Source organism: Periplaneta americana, chromosome 2 (genome assembly GCF_040183065.1).
Source record: "Periplaneta americana isolate PAMFEO1 chromosome 2, P.americana_PAMFEO1_priV1, whole genome shotgun sequence".
NCBI lineage: Eukaryota > Metazoa > Arthropoda > Insecta > Blattodea > Blattidae > Periplaneta > Periplaneta americana.
In genome coordinates, this window is record NC_091118.1 from 22,517,296 (window position 1) to 22,534,586 (window position 17,291).

Consider the following 17,291-nt stretch of genomic DNA (forward strand, 5'->3'; position numbering starts at 1 on the left):
AACTAAAGACGAATCACAAGTCAAAACGAGAGACGAATCACAGGCAAAAAGAGAGATTAATCACAAGAAAAAATGAAAGACGAATCATAATAAACCAAAACTACAGACTATTTAAAACACAACAAATCAAGAGATGATTCAAACAAGCGTAAGCATTAGACTAATCAAACAAGTCAATACAGAACATGGATTAAAAAAGCCAAGGCAAGAGACGAGTAACAAACGCCAAGTGAAAAGACGAATCAAACATGTCAAAATAAAATACAAATGAAAAAGCTAAATAAAAGACAAATAAATCATACAGATTGAAAGAAAGTCAATCATACAGGCCAAAGGAATACATGTCAATCATACAGGCCAAATGAAATCAATCATATTTAGTGAGATAAAAGACGAATCACAGAAGGCATACTAAGTGCAAGTCAAACAAAGCGAGCCAGAAAAGTTGAAGAAAAACTAATAAAACAAACAGATATGAACGAGTCTCACTAATAAGTCAATAAAAAAATGAAAGCCTTAATCTTAATACAGGAATCCTTTAAGGCAAATCGATTTTCAACTTTGTCTATCAGGTAACAATTACTTTTATGTAGTAGCTAATATTGTAATGAAGAAATAACGGAATATTTTCAACATTATAATTATAAATCATGACGAGGGGTTCGATTCCCATCACACTCTGCTATTTTCAGTAAACAAAACGGCAACAGCAAGGTCCTTCTATTGACTTGGCATGCCATTTTCGTATCATTACTACAAAGGATGGTTATTTTTTAGATCAATGTGCAACAAACAACGAGATAGAGATCGGCGACCTCAATAAGATAAATACCATCCAAACAAGTACGACATCAAGGGATATTCCACAAGGACGCTACGTTTACTGACCTGCCGGGAAGCGCCTGGAATGTTCTAAAACCTTGCGCGACAACTTTGAAGTTATCAACGAGGAAAAATGAAGGGTCACTGCTGTTGGCCAGTAGTGCAGTTACATTCGGGTCAAGGTCATAATGTGTTACATAATAGGTCTACTACGATTATCGGGACATGATGATTGAGTGGGAAGTTCCAATGTACGAAAAACTCAATCGTCTACAAAATCCAGTTCGTCTATGTTTTAAGAGGGTATGTACACCTTTCGCTAGTAAAAATTCAGTTGTTGTTTAGTCAACTGACCAAGACAGATCTGAATCTCACAAGTGACATCAAGAAGGCACCATTTATGAGGTAACTGGCCAGGAGGTAATGGGATAGGTTGGCCAGTTTCTTTCCCCTTACAAATTCAGTGTAATTCAAAATTTAATTCCGCCATATCCAGAATTAATTTTGGTAAAGTGATTACCTAGTACTTCTACATTAAAAACAGTTTTCAAAATCCAAAGAACTTTTATTATTAAAGTAATTATATTTTTACATTGGGGGATAGAATTGGTGGAGGAAAAATTGATTTCTCTGATATGCTATATAATTTTGAATATTGTGACAGCTGCCTCTGGAGTTGATCACGCGTCCCACAGAAGGGAGGGCTGGAGCGCGAGAGACAGGCGGCGCGGCAAAGGAAGTTGCGCACGCATCTAGTGCATGGGCATGTGCGGTGCGAAGCAAAGGGGGGAAGCTGGAAGTTTCGAAAAGCCACGCGAACCGATTGTTGTAACGAGATTGTTCTCGAAATCGTAATTTCTGGAAAGTGTGATTTACTAACAAAATAAAAGCGCGAGCAGTTCAGACTTCAGTTAGTTTTGTGAAGCAGCAGTGAGCGTCCAGACGGAAGCAACGAGACCAGGAGGCTTTGGTTCGACGTGAGTGAACTTGAGTAACTGTAGCAGCGCCCAGGCGGAAGCAACGCGCCCGGGAGTCTTTGGTTCGATGTGCAGTGAACTTTATCTGAAGGTCTTGAGTTCGAAGTTCAGTGGACTGTTTCTGGAAGTCTTGGGTTCGATATACTGTGAACTTGAGTGAATGAGCTAGAAGAACTAGCCAAGGCAAACGAACTGTGAACTGAGAACTGACAGTTTTGTTTTGTAAATAGTGCTTTGTGAACATTAGTTGAGATTAGGAGTACACTGTTATTCTCAATAATCCAAGTGAATTGTCATTGTCGTCTGTGGAGTGCAATAACGAATACTGTGTTGATGTGTGGAGTGAAATACCCATTGTTGAGGGGAGTGTTTAAATTCAGAAATATAGAAAGCCATTATTGTTGTAAATAAAAGTAACATTGTTGTGTGAATCAAAAGTCGCAATATTTTAAAATGCTTTCTGTCTTATATTGGTGTTAGCAATAAAACTGAATTACTGAATTATATAAATTTCAATATTTTTATTAAATTATTAAAACTGATGATAATTATTTTTTTCTACTATATTTGTTGTGTATGTGGTTTTTTTTCTAGTCGTAAATATTTACTTGTCACATTAAGTTTACAATTTATTGTTTTAGTATTATTTTTAATATCAGGCCTATATATTTATTTAAATAGTTTTAACTATGAATTATTATTATTATTTTTTTTTTTTACATTTTCTGTTTGCGAAGGAGGTGGTTTTCTTAATTGAGTTATTTTTCATACTTCTTTATTAATGTGTCTAACTTTTTATTTAAACACTGTGGCCTTGTTAGTTAGACTTGGGGGGGGAGGTGAATTGGTCTTATTTTATTCATAATGAGTATGGTAACAAACCTTGCTCTTATCAACTCAATATTAGAGGAGAAAAATCTTTACGTAGATTCTTCGCCCAACAGTGTATATACTGTGGAATCCTGGCCACCAAGTCATTCAATTGAGTGCACTCCTTGTATAATGGCAGTTGACTTAATATATGTCAACATTTATGTTGAACTTGGAGTCAGGCCACAAAGGGAAAAACACTAGAGAATAGAGATTCGATCCGACGCTGTGGATTGAACTTCGGCGTAGCTCAGTGGTTAGAGAGCTTGGTACGTTGAACCAAGGACCCGGTTTCGATTCCCGGCGCCGGAGCGAGTTTTTCTTCTCTAATAACCATTACTTACTTACTGGCTTTTAAGGAACCCGGAGGTTCATTGCCGCCCTCACATAAGCCCGCCATTGGTCCCTATCCTGAGCAAGATTAATCCAGTCTCTATCATCATATCCCACCTCCCTCAAATCCATTTTAATATTATCTTCCCATCTACGCCGAAAGGTCTTTTTCCCTCCGGCCTTCCAACTAACACTCTATATGCATTTCTGGATTCGCCCATACGTGCTACATGCCCTGCCCATCTCAAACGTCTGGATTTAATGTTCCTAATTATGCTCAAAACCTTATTCCTTTGCTGTGGTCGTGCCAGAGAATCAGTCCTATTCCGAGATTTATTTGAAGTATTCGTAACAAGCTGTTCTTTACGGTGATGGGTTGTTAGCCCTTCGCCCAACCCCCAAACTGGAGGACCACCCCTCATCGGCTGTCCGCGACTGCTTACTCAATACATTCACAGCTACCCTCCATTCTCTAATAATCATTAATAACCAAAATATCGTGCATTGTTCTGGATGCATCAAGCCTGGTGATCACCACTTTGAACAGTTGCTATGAGATGTAAGTTGTGTATGTGTGTAAAAAATTGAAGCAGCTTACAAAATGTTCTTTAAACTTATTAATTGTTCAACACCTTATAGCTTCTGAAATAAGCATTTCCGACCACTGGTTTCTTATGTCAAAATGCTCAGTTTAGAGTCCCCTACCAATTGTATAATTTTGACCCTAAAGTTTGGAGACACCCTGTATTACTTTCACTCTGTATCTATAATAGGTGAATATTAGCTATGTTGTAAATATTAAAGATATTTTTATTAATTTGTCATACAGAATAATATCTGTAATATTGACAATTAATATTTGAGGAGAAAAATTCGCTCCGGCGCCAGGGATCGAACCCGGGTCCTTGGTTCTACGTACCAAGCGCTCTGACCACTGAGCTACGCCGAATTCAATCCACAGCACCGGACCGAACCCTCCTCCTTCAATGTTTCCCTTTTGGCCTGACTCAATATTACAGATATTATTCTGTAGGACAAATTAATAAAAATATCTTTAATATTCTCATAGCTAGCAGTGCATATGTCTGTACAGATTACTGTGCACTTAACTGCGGAATCCCGGCCACATAAGTCACTCAGCTGAGTGCGCCACTTGTATAATAACAGTTGACTTGGACATAAAACGTCAATATACGAGGGGGATCCAGGAAATAACGACCGTTCGCGCATACCCGCCGCGCAGCTGACTCCTCTTCCTTGTTTGAAAGTCAACTGACTTCCTTAACATGTGTTCTCATAATGTTGTGAGTACTAGTTGCAACAAGTCGCCATTGTGCATTTTGTGTTACTGTGAGGTGAGGAGTGTGATTCGATTTTTGAATGCCCGACATTTGAAACCTGCAGAATTTTACCTGCAATTGAAAGAAGTGTATGATGATACTGTAATGAATGAAAGAAATGTGAGAAAATGGTGCGAAATGTTCAACAATGGGTGAACAAATGTCCACGATGAAACTCGACCCGGACGCCCATCACTCATCACAGAAGACCTGAAGACTAAAGTGAACGACAGAATCTTGCAAGACAGGCGCACATCACTCGACGAATTGCATATTGCCTTTCCTGACATTTCTCGTTCTTTGCTTGGTGAAATTGTGTCGCAACATCTTGGCTACCACAAAATCTGTGCACGATGGGTTCCACGGCAACTGAGTGACCAACACAAAACTCAGAGAATGGCCTCAGCATTGACATTCTTGATGCGATATCACGCCTTTCTTGATCAAATTGCGACTGGTCATGAGACCTGGGTGTCTCACAACATCCCAGAGACCAAGCGCCAATCACGTCAGTGACATCATCCCTCATCACCCAAGAAACCGAGAAAATTCAAACAGACTCTCTCGGAGTAGCTCAGTGGTCAGAGCGCTTGGTACGTAGAACCAAGGACCCGGGTTCGATCCCCGGCGCCGGAGCGAATTTTTCTTCTCAAATATTAATTATGTTGTAAATGCTAAGCGAGCAAGGAAAATCAAGCTACAGTTTCCAAAACTGATGAAAAGAATACTCACGTTGTGGGCTCATCCAGGAACAAGACGGGAGGGTTGCAGATGAGCTCCAACGCGATGGACAGTCTCTTCTTCTGGCCACCAGAAAGAGAGCCAGTGCGTGTGTTGGCGTGTTCCGACAGCCCCAGCATCTCCAACAGGTCAAAGATCTGCAACAAATACGTAAAAATATCGTGAATGCTCACAAATTTTGTGAAAAGCAACCTTCAGCCCAGAACCCATGAGAAAATATTATTCTAAAAAAAGTTTACTTTCAAATTTTCAAGGAAATATCGCTCTCCAGCGTCCTTCACGCAGACCAAGCAGTCTGCCTGTCTGTAAATACAAGCATATACTTACTTACTGGCTTTTAAGGAACCCAGAGGTTTATTGACGCCCTCACATAAGCCCGCCAGCGGTCCCTATCCTGAGCAAGATTAATCCATTCTCTATCATCATGTCCCACCTCCCTCAAATCCATTTTAATATTATCTTCCCACCTACGTCTCGGCCTCCCCAAAGGTCTTTTTCCCTCCGGCCTCCCAACTAACACTCTATATGCATTTCTGGATTCGCCCATACGTGCTACATGTCCTGCCCATCTCAAACGTCTGGATTTTATGTTCCTAATTACGTTAGGTGAAGAATACAATGCGTGCAGCTCTGCGTTGTGTAACTTTCTCCATTCTCCTGTAACTTCATCCGGCTTAGCCCCAAATATTTTCCTAAGACCCTCATTCTCAAACACCCTTAATCTCTGTTCCTCTCTCAAAGTGGGAGTCCAAGTTTCACAACCATACATAACAACCGGTAATATAACTGTTTTATAAATTCTATCTTTCACATTTTTTGACAGAAGACTAGATGACAAAAGCTTCTCAACCGAATAATAACAGGCATTGCCCATATTTATTCTGCGCTTAATTTCCTCCCGAGTGTCATTTATATTTGTTACTGTTGCTCCAAGATATTTGAATTTTTCCACCTCTTCGAAGGATAAATCTCCAATTTTTATAGTTCCATTTCGTACAATATTCTGGTCACGAGACATAATGATATACTTAGTCTTTCGGGATTTACTTCCAACCCTATCGCTTTACTGGCTTCAACTAGAATTTCCGCGTTTTCCCTAATCGTTTGTGGATTTTCTCCTAGCATATTCATGTCATCCGCATAGACAAGAAGCTGATGTAGCCCATTCAACTCCAAACCCTGTCTATTATCCTGAACTTTCCTAATGGCATATTCTAGAGCGAAGTTAAAAAGTAAATACAAGCATATGCTTATGAATAATTTTCTGCCCATAAGAAAATGTTACTTTTACGTGTAACCTCTATACAATGTGGAAGTGAAATAACCCTGCAGATTCAAAGGGGCATTAGAATACATTTAAATGAATAGAAAACGTATATTTCGTTTTGTGATTAAATGCACGGTTAATTAGAAAATTAAGTTGGAAGTTTCAGCAGTATGGCAACATCGCCGCTAACACACTGCTCTTTCTTCTCGTAATACAGAAGTAAGAGGTCAGCTAACTCATGTCTGTCTTCCTAGGTGAAGTACTTTCCAGCTCCCCCTTGGCTACGACGTTGCAATCTGCTCGCATCGTTCAGTGGCTTGAAATGAGTGATTTTTAAATTAAATGTATACGAAAACTATCCACGCTACTGAAATACGTCACAGAAATGAATCATTCTTTATTAGGTTTTCTATCGATATGAACAACAATCACGATCCTACCCTCAATAATTACCGAATAAGAGGGTGTTAAACATTTGAAGGTGGAATATTTTTTTTCTGTGAAAATTATGCACTTTTCATCAATATGGTATTACACTTTCTTGTTACACACAACATGAGCTATTCGCTTTGAAAATTTGTAGAAATTATTTCACTTCCACCCTCTAACATTACGGAGGGAGTAACGGGGTTCAAGCCTCCAAATAAGAAAATGGGGGAAGGAAAGGAAAGGAAAGGAAAGGAAAAGGAAAGGAAAGGAAACGGGAAGGAAAAGGAAAGGAGAAAGAAGAAAGCTTTGTGATGTCTTGACGCGTCTATATCTATGATTATGTAAATCATTCACTTTTACTGCATGTGAAAAGGCTTTTTAAAGCATAATTTTTCTTGTAAAAAAGCTCGAACTTTCGATAGACGAGTAGACATAACTGCTATTGACCGCAATAAGAAGATAGGTAGCCTACATCTTGGATCACACCATAAGATTTGAGACCTGCAGAGACCAGTCTTTGAAAATAGACAACGAGAAGAAGTAAATTTATGAACCAACATCTGACTTCTTTAAGAATTGTTATCATCTGGAGATAATTGAAATCATGGACCTATCCATTGGAGGCCAGGGAACTATAACAAAATATTTTTAAAATGTTTGTGAACAGTTTAATTTACTCAGAACGATCTGTAAAGAAATTGTCCTCCAATAAGATTGCTATATAAAACTTCTCTCTTAACCGAATCATATGCCTTTTTTTAAATCTATGAATAACTGATCTACTGTACCCTTACATTCCTTTTTTTTATCCAATATCTGTCGAATACAAAAAAATCTGATCAACAGTCGATCTATTACGCCTAAAACCACACTGATGATCCCCAATAATTTCATCTACATATGGAGTTAATCTTCTCAAAAGAATATTGGACAAAATTTTGTACGACGTCAACAAAAGTGATATTCCTAAAAAAAATTACTACAGCTAGTCTTGTCCCCCTTCTTAAAAATAGGTAAAATTTTATTATGGACTTCCTCCATTGTTCTGGTACAATTTCCTTTTCCCAAATAACAAGTACAAGTTTATAAATTTCGCTAGAAAATGCGTTTCCACCCTCTTGTATTAATTCTGCTGGAATTTTATCGATACATGGAGACTTCTACTTTTTCAGATTTTCTGACGCAATTTCGACTTCAGAAAGTGTGGGTTCGGGTATAAATGGCTCAGCAGTTTATATTTGAATTTCATCCCTATGTAAACAACTAGTTACTTTGCTTACATTCCAGTAAATAACATAAATAGGGGATTAATTATACAGTTCATCAGGGCTAACGGCTTCAAAGCTGGGTACCTGAATAAATTGAGTGCACTGGTTTTACAAATTAACATGGGGGCATAGGTAAATACTGTGCCAGCCATTACAACTCACTCCTCACGATTCACCCCTGTTTGATTGATTGATTGGTTGATATACATTTAGTAGTTGCCCAAAATAGCTTTTCCATCTGTTCAGGATTGAATGAGAGTCTGCAAGCAAGTTACCATTCTCATCCTTGATCACGCTTACCGTTGCCTGACATCCGTTCTTAAATTCCTTCATAGCCTTATATAAATATCGAATGTTTTTATTCTTACTGTTTGTTTCTATCTCATTCAGTTTTTCCTTCAAGTAATCTCTCTCTTTATATTTTATATAACAGAAGGACATAATTCAAATGATTTATACTTTTGTTTTTCCTTTGCAGAACGAAAAGTTACATTTGTTCGGATCAAATTTCTGCGCATTTAAAGGACAAAACTAAAAATTGTTTCAATCATGTATTATCATAATACACTGCTCTCTTAAAATGACTGAGCATATTGGGAATTCAATCAATGGCTTTCCCAAAACATGCTATGAAATGTTTCAAATAAAACAATTTTTATCTCGAGAAGGATGCAAAAACAAGCAAAATTGTATTAAACTTTTTTGTTTGAAATTTGTCAAATAATAACCCCCTTGAATGTAATCACATTACTTATGGTTCACCCCGTATACTCTAAATTCATATTTATGCTCGACCATGCCGAAATGTAGTAATTATACACCTGGTAGCAGTCCTTTAATACACGTCATTAAAGTACACCTACTCATTAAACTACAGGTGTTCAGCCAATGACAACTCAGCTTACAGGTGTTCAGCCAATGACAAGTCAGCTTTGTACCGTTATAAAACCGCAAGTATCGGTTATTCTCGGAAATGCAATCGAAAGAGAATTAGCGAAAAGTCACGGAGGCTGGAAATCCAATACTGTCGCAAAAGGTTATGTTCTGTTACTATAATAATTAGCGTTAATTGTAAATAATATTCAAATAAATTCAATTTGTCATCTCGTTTTTCAATGTCTAATTTAATTTCAATGTTATATCGAAGTTAATATTTAGTTTACTCTGTAGGTTCTTATAGGCTACCAAGGTCAACGTGGAAATTGTTCTACGGAAAAAATCAATACTTTCGCGTCTGCGCACATCTCACAATTTACGATGTATTGCTCAAGGTCAGTTAGATACAAATAAAATGAATAATTTCAAGTTAGAAATATGGTCGAGCATAAAAAGTCATATGAAACTCGCCTATAATGGTAATTAAAAAGCTCGTATGAAAATTATGAAACTCGCTTGCGCTCGTTTCATAAACATCCATACTCGCTTCTTAATTACTATCATTATAGGCTCGTTGCATAATGTACTATTATGTTCTTTTATTATTTAATATTATTACATTTTGTTAGATATATTTTGTCATTTAAGTCAGGCCACTCTGGTAATAGGCCTAAGTTTTGTAAATTAAATTATGTATCTAGGTATGACCATTGTCAAGAGTCTAATGAAAATTAAACATAACCGTAACATAAATACAGAAGTTTGCGCCCAGGCTACCAAATGGGATCAGTCATAATGATTCACATTACCGTCAGACGTTAACATGAAAGTTTGCAAACTCCAAGCTTTCATGCTTATGCTTACGTGATTTGCAAACAGAACACAAGTGTGGAGCTCTGAAGTATACAACAGGATATGAGGAAATGGCGTCGTTGTTATGTTTCCATGGTTACCAAGTATGTTTGCTGTTCTGTTTATGTTCCCATCGTGAATGATGGTATGACTTCTTGATTTTACCGTAACGTTTATATTGTTAAGTTAACGCTTACGTTATGTTTAATTTCCATTGTGAATGAGCCTTTACAGTAGCAAACCTTCACGCCAGCCAACAGTCCTGATTGCGAATTCGTAAGAAGGCGTAGGAGGTAACAAAGTTAATGTCAGAAGAGTGACACAACAAAACTGGTGTCAGTAACGGGACACCGTGACATTAACATATTGCAGCCCATGCGCATATCCCATCCCTTTGTCTGACTGTCCTTGTACCGAAATACTAACTTCTTTGTCGGACGGTTAGTAGACTCGTCTTCTATGTAGACGGCCGATGACAAAGCAGCTTTCCTGAATTAGAACGCTCTTTATTGTGGTCTGTATTACGTGTGTTTTCTTGTACAATAACTACTTCCTTGTACTCGCACTAACCTACTGTCCACAACATCTTTTTTAGGAGCAATTTTTTTTTCTTGTAATTAGCCATAATAACCTCAATGTTGGCTGACTGTTTTTGTTAGGTGGTTGGTTTGTAATAGTATTCTGCCATTTGACTGTCATTCGCCTACCGGCTTCCCAATATTTTTCAGATACCGGTATACAGAAATTTTTAAAGTTTAGGGCCGTATTCATAGACATTCTTAGCGCGGGCTTCCGGTGGATGATTAACGAACTAACATTTTTTGTATTCATAAATCAGTGTTAGCGATATGATATGATATGATATGATATGATATATGATATGATATGATTATATGATATGATATATGATATGATTATGATATATGATATGATATATGATATGATATAATGATATGATATATGATATATGATACGATACGATACGATACGATACAATATATGATATATGAAGAGTCCACTGCAAGAATGATGGATGTCATTTGGAATACATTTTGCAGGAGAAGCAATTGAAAGTTTGAAATGCTTAGCGCTCAAAGCTTAACTGTGATTTTCCGATCATTACTGGACAATGACTATCAGTGTTAATGCCATATAACTCTCTATGTACATTCTATATGTCTTAAGCTGTGCATTGACAGTCTTGGTTCATTTTCGACAAGAAAGTGACATCCATCATTCTTGCAGTGGGCTCTTCATATGATATGATATATTGGGTTATTTTACGACGCTGTATCAACATCTAGGTTATTTAGCGTATGAATGAAATGAGGGTGATAATGACAGTGAAATGAGTCCGGGGTCCAGCACCGAAAGTTACCCATTGGGTTGAGAGAAAACCCCGGAAAAAACCTCAACCAAGTAACTTGCCCCGACCGGGATTCGAACCCGGGCCACCTGGATTCGCGGCCAGACGCGCTGACCGTTACTCCACAGGTGTGGACGATATGATGATATATGATATGATATGATATGATATGATATGATATGATATGATATGATATGATATGATATGATATGATATGATATGATATATGATATGAATCCTGTACAAGTAACCAGTCGATAGCCGAGGCTAGTTTAGCACACTCGTAGCGCGGACTAGCGAAATGTCTATGAATAGCACCCTAAGTCTTTTGCGAGGTGGTACTATTCGTCAAAACAACAAAAAGGGTCTAATAAGCATGTGTTCTAAAATTAATATCTTCCGAGATTTGAGTAGCCTACTTGTTCATCAACAAGATACAAGTGTGCAATGTGATTTTTAATAAAACAAAAACAACAAAAAGTCTAATAAACATGTGTTCTAAAATTAATACCTTCCGAGATTTGAGTAGCCTACTTGTTCATCAACATGATACAAGTGTGCAATGTGATTTTTAATAAAACAAAAACAACAAAAACGTCTAATAAACATGTGTTCTAAAATTAATATCTTCCGAGATTTGAGTAGCCTACTTGTTCATCAACAAGATACAAGTGTGCAATGTGATATTTAATAAAACAAAAACAACAAAAAGTCTAATAAACATGTGTTCTAAAATTAATACCTTCCGAGATTTGAGTAGCCTACTTGTTCATCAACATGATACAAGTGTGCAATGTGATTTTTAATAAAACAAAAACAACAAAAAGTCTAATAAACATGTGTTCTAAAATTAATATCTTCCGAAATATGAGTAGCCTGATTGTTCTTCAACATGAGAGAAGTGTTCAATGTGATTTTTAATAAAAAAAAGTCTAACTTCGAGGCATCAGAAGTTAATAGTTTTATAATTATTAAAAATATTCAAATTTATCTATTTTCAAAAAATTCGCAATTTTCAACTGTTATATCTCCGAAACCCTCCATTCGAATTATTAAAATTATGATTTATTGTGATGCTTAGAACTTAAGTTCGTGCAAATATGCAGGGTGAACAGTAATAATGTCATTAATTTCAAGGTGATATTCTTTGAGATATTTCAAACAAAGTTTAATACAATTTTGTTGGTTTTGCTTCCTTTTAGAGATAAAATCGTTTTATATGAAACATTTTATAGCGGCATGTTTTGGGAAGTCACTGATTTAATTCCCAATATGCTCAGTCAATTTAAGAGAGCAGGTATTATGATAATAAGTTACTAATAGAATTTTAGGTTTGTCCTTTAAATTTGCAGAAATTCGAACTGAATAAACGTAACTTTTCGTTCTGAAAATAAATTTTAAAATAGTACATTTGTTCGGACCCAATTTCTGCAAATTTTTAAAGTCATTTATTATCATAATACACTGCTTTCTTAAATTCACTGAGCATATTTGGAATTAAATCAATGACTTTCCTAAAACACGCTTTGAAATGTTTCACATAAAACAATTTTTATCTCGAAAAGCAAAAACAGCCCAAATTTCATTTAAGTTTTTTGTTTGAAATATCTCAAAGAATAACTCCCTAACAATGAAATTATTACGCTTCACCCTGCATAAACAGGTTCTCTTGAAGAAAGTGGAGGAATTTATCCCTTTGCCAAAACAAAATTATATTTAAAAAATAGGGCCTACATGATAAGATTCCATTTTTAAATACAACAAAATAGGTTCTTTATATTGACTGTAAATTGATAAAGTAGTCTAGAAAAAATTCAATATGCGCTGTAAAAGCTCTTCAAATTATTGCATAATTGTCAAAATATAACGAAAACGTAGACAAGAAAAAAAACTGTAAACAAGATCATTATGTAATATATTTATATGAAAACAAGTTCGTATCACACGTACATAATTATACAGTTGCGTAAGAAGTTAATCCAATGTATTACTCATTAATCAGAGATAAATGCGTCAATAATCAGGACCTTGATAGCTGACAGGAGAATGTAAATCGAATGTCTGAACTTGATGCCCTTTTCGTAGCTTCTGATGGACTAGTTTCAAGAAAATGAAAACATTCTGATTATTCCTGTTATCACAACGCGGAATAATTATACAAAATCTCTTTACAGTTTGTTTTTATTTCTACACTTCCAAACTCCGTAAATATATTGCGAGCAAGAGTTTTAATTGATTGTCACATCTACTTCCTAATAGAATCAAATGTAGGTCATTTTCCAGATTTCTGTGTAAACAACAATACAGTTCTGTAAATCATACGCTAGGTCAACAATGATGTAAATGGGCAAATACATCCAAGGAATCAAAACTCTGAACCAATGCGTTATTCACTGAATTGGGCCCATTTAATTTTCTTTTGAAATACACGGGCCAATCTGCGTTATTGGAGTCTCTTTCATAAAAAAAACTAGTTTATTTAATTACAAAATTACTGATGAAAGTTGTTGTAAAGTATGAAGTTGTATCCTTCTGTTTCAAGAAAGAATTAGTGTGTTGTACATTACCAATGAATCGTTACAAGTGAGATCGTATCAATAAAAATAGTACGTCGTAACATGAAACAGCTTTTTATCTTCGCATTTCATTCACTGAATTAGGTTATGTTTGTCTCCTTAACCATAATGTCGTATTTGTAGCTTGGTTATACAGCAAAGATTCGTAGTACTGTAATATTTATATGAATTTCGTAATCCTGCAATTTGTTTATATTAGTTTACTTCTTTCATAATGAAAATTTTACTTCATTATTATTACCATTATATTCTTCCGCGATAGTTTTTCATATTAATCAACAGATGTCGCTAATAACGATTTTCACCCGTCATACTTAATTGTTGCGAAATTGCAAACACTGAAAAATGATTAAGAATTAAATGAAATGAAATTGTTTCTTTAGAAGGAAACAGAAACAAGAAATATTCCATACTACACTTTTGCTTCCTGTGTTAAAAACCTTGTAGTTTACTTTAATACGCATTTAAACTGGAATAACCAAGTAACCCATATTACCAAAAAAGTTCTTTCCATACTACATTCCTTAAACAGCATTCGAAAATTCCTTCCGCTATCACTCAAGAAAATACTAGTGGCAACACTAGTAATGCCCCACTTCGATTATTGTGATTTTCTGCTGACTGACCTCAATGTCAACCAGTCGCAAAGATTACAACGTGTTCATAATTCCTGTGTTCGCTTCGTCTCCGATGTCCGTCGCGCTGACCAAATTACCCCATTCTTCCAAACTCTGAACTGGCTACGGCTTAACGAACGTAGAAATTTTCATTCTCTTGTTCTACTTTTCCAAGTCCTTCACACTTCTACACCTACCTACCTTGCCTCCCGTTTCAGTTACCTGTCATCATATCATAATCTCTTCACACGCACGCAAAATAGCCGCATACTAGCCATACCAACACATAAGAAATCATCGTATTCATCATCATACACAATCTCGCTCTCGCACTTGTGGAATACCCTACCCAGTGACATCAGAGACTGTCGGAATTTAGTAGTGTTCAAAAGCAAGCTTATTAAGCATTTTCTTACTGTGTAGATTAGGTTTAATTTTTACTTAATCAATAAAAGAAATGTTTCTCTCTTCTTAACTTTTACAATAAACTGTCTAGCTTTTATTAATCAGTTAATCTTTTAGTACTTTGATTTTTGTTGTATTTGTAAATTTAATATTAATTGTAATTATAATTGTAATTATATTCTTAATATTGTAGTTGTAATCCCCTGGTAGAGGGGAAGAGAAGCCTGATGGCCTTATCTTTACCAGGTTACGTAAATAAATAAATAAATGAATAAATAAATAAATAAATAAATTTTATCTAAATGTGCAGAGTGATTCACGAGGATTTACCGTTACTTACGGAATTTATTCCCGAAGACATTCTGAGCAAAAAAATATCATATAAACATTTTGTGCGAGATCCTACGTATTTGCTTGTTTTTCGCACACAACCAATACGCGGTAAGTGTGAAATACCACACTCACTATTCCTAACGTAACACACATAACAATTTCCCTCTTCTTACCGCTTAAGCGCGACATTAATTTTATTGCTTTAGGCTTTTAACATTATTTTTAGAGACGTTTAACATAGTAATAATTATAAATTGGAAACTTACCACTGCAATTTCACCTAAATAGCAATGTTAATTATTGTTTTTAAATATTTGCAAAAATTAAGTAAACTCTACAACTCCACTAAAGTTACTGCATTCCTGATACAAGTAACATTAAGGAAGCCGTGAAAAAATCAACACGATTCCAGATGCCGATGTTATTACTGCAATATGTTATATAAATAATATTGTTAAAATATTAAAATGAAAAATAAATCATTACATAACCTTACCGTTTGTTTTAAGTTCGCATTTATAGACTGGGAAAAAAAAAAGACAGACGTATATCACGGCCTGCTGGAGTATAGTAAACACTCCAAACATTTTATAGCAACAATGTTGAAGATAGATATTTTTGTTTTGCAAATTTGCCGTCACTGAACAGAAACCAAGAAGGAGATTTCATTGCAACTGATTAGAAATTCCTCTTTCAGGTATGTAATAAACGATCTTCGCACAAAATAATGTACGATACACGAGAGGTGTGTTTTCTTTCAATTCTCGGAAATTAAAAAAGCTCAACTACGTTTCGCTTTTTCAAACTTTTCCTCGAACATGAAAACTTCAACATACTGCTCTTGTAACGCATATTACTAATTTTTCTTTAGTTTTAAGGGTAAAAGAATATTACAAATAGAGAACGAACTATTCAGAAGTATCATTTCTTTAGTTGGCTAGTGTTCTGAAGTTAAAAATGTGTTGTCAGATGCTTTGTACAGATTTTGTTTTTCAATTTTTAACTAAAAATGACATCATTCTTACGCATTTATCACAAAAATTGTTACAAATCATACGACTTTAGGAACTTGATTCTTTAAGATTTAATTATACATCCTAATATACAGTCTTTAAGGATTTGCAAGAGTGGCGTGATTTACATAGAGTAAGGGATAGACATAAACAAGATTACGAAAGACGCTAACAAGAGCAGGACAAAAAAAAGCAAGAGAGAACAAAGAGAAAGAGGGGGACCCAAAGAGGAAGAGAAGCTCAGAGAGCAAACGAAGAGAAAGACAATTTTGAAATTATAATGCAGGGATGAGGAAAATAGAGAGAACAAAGTGGAAAGACGAAAATAAGGGGCAGGAATTCAAGCAACAAGTACGTAAAAGAGAAAAGGGTGAATGAAATAAACATAGCAACAAGTGAAAGATAATCGAAAAAGTTACAAAATGGAAGAAAATAGAAAGCGGAAATGTAAGCGAATTCTGAAATTCACTAAAAAGTGCATCTTGAAGAGTTTATATATGAGAACATGCGTGACTTGGCTAATTGTTTTTACGAATCCTCACAAACGTTTCTAATGACTCAATGAATGAAACTGGAAATCCTAGTAGTAGCTGGGGTCAGTGCCACAACCTTCGGACACATGTAATTATTACATAGACATGTGTTAAACGACTTCCGCCGTCTCGCTTTGTATCTCACGAACGACCTTCACGTTTCTTTTCACGGGCAACATCTGCTAAAAATAATAACCTGTTCTCTAAACATCTTACACCGAATGGTTATGTAACGCGTCCAATCAATTCAGGCAGTTTCACGGATCTGAAATAATACTAATGACATAGGATTCTCTGATTGAGGTTCTGGCTGGTATGTTGGCTTACATCTATTATCAGGTAATACATCTCACTTGCCGATATTTGTCAGAGGAAGAACAATTGCATAAGTTCTAAAGCAGCGGTGACCAAAGCGGGTGTCGTGATTACATCGTGTAATCACAGACGTTCAAACGGGTACGAGGAGTTTCCTGTACATTGCTGTGTGTTTCATTCACGTACTGAAGGCAAGCAGTGGCGGTATCATGTCGCTCTACAAACTCTGTCTCTACAAGCAGTTAGAGGTGGTTTCGTAAAGAATGTGGAGACTTTTTTTTTTGTTGTTCTGTCGGACAAAATGTAATGTGTTTACTTTGCTCAACGGTTCAATTAGGAGTATATAGAAAAATTAATT

General features: G+C 35.9%; 1 protein-coding gene across 1 annotated transcript in view; it reads right to left on the bottom strand.

Moving 5' to 3' along the window:
• Positions 1 to 17,291, bottom strand: part of LOC138716020 (ATP-binding cassette sub-family G member 1) — a 356,377-nt gene that overhangs the window by 77,706 nt on the left and 261,380 nt on the right. Inside the window, exon 6 of the mRNA XM_069848948.1 lies at positions 5,075 to 5,220. Within this exon, the coding sequence (XP_069705049.1) occupies positions 5,075 to 5,220 (146 nt within the window). The remainder of the gene's footprint in view (positions 1 to 5,074; positions 5,221 to 17,291) is intronic.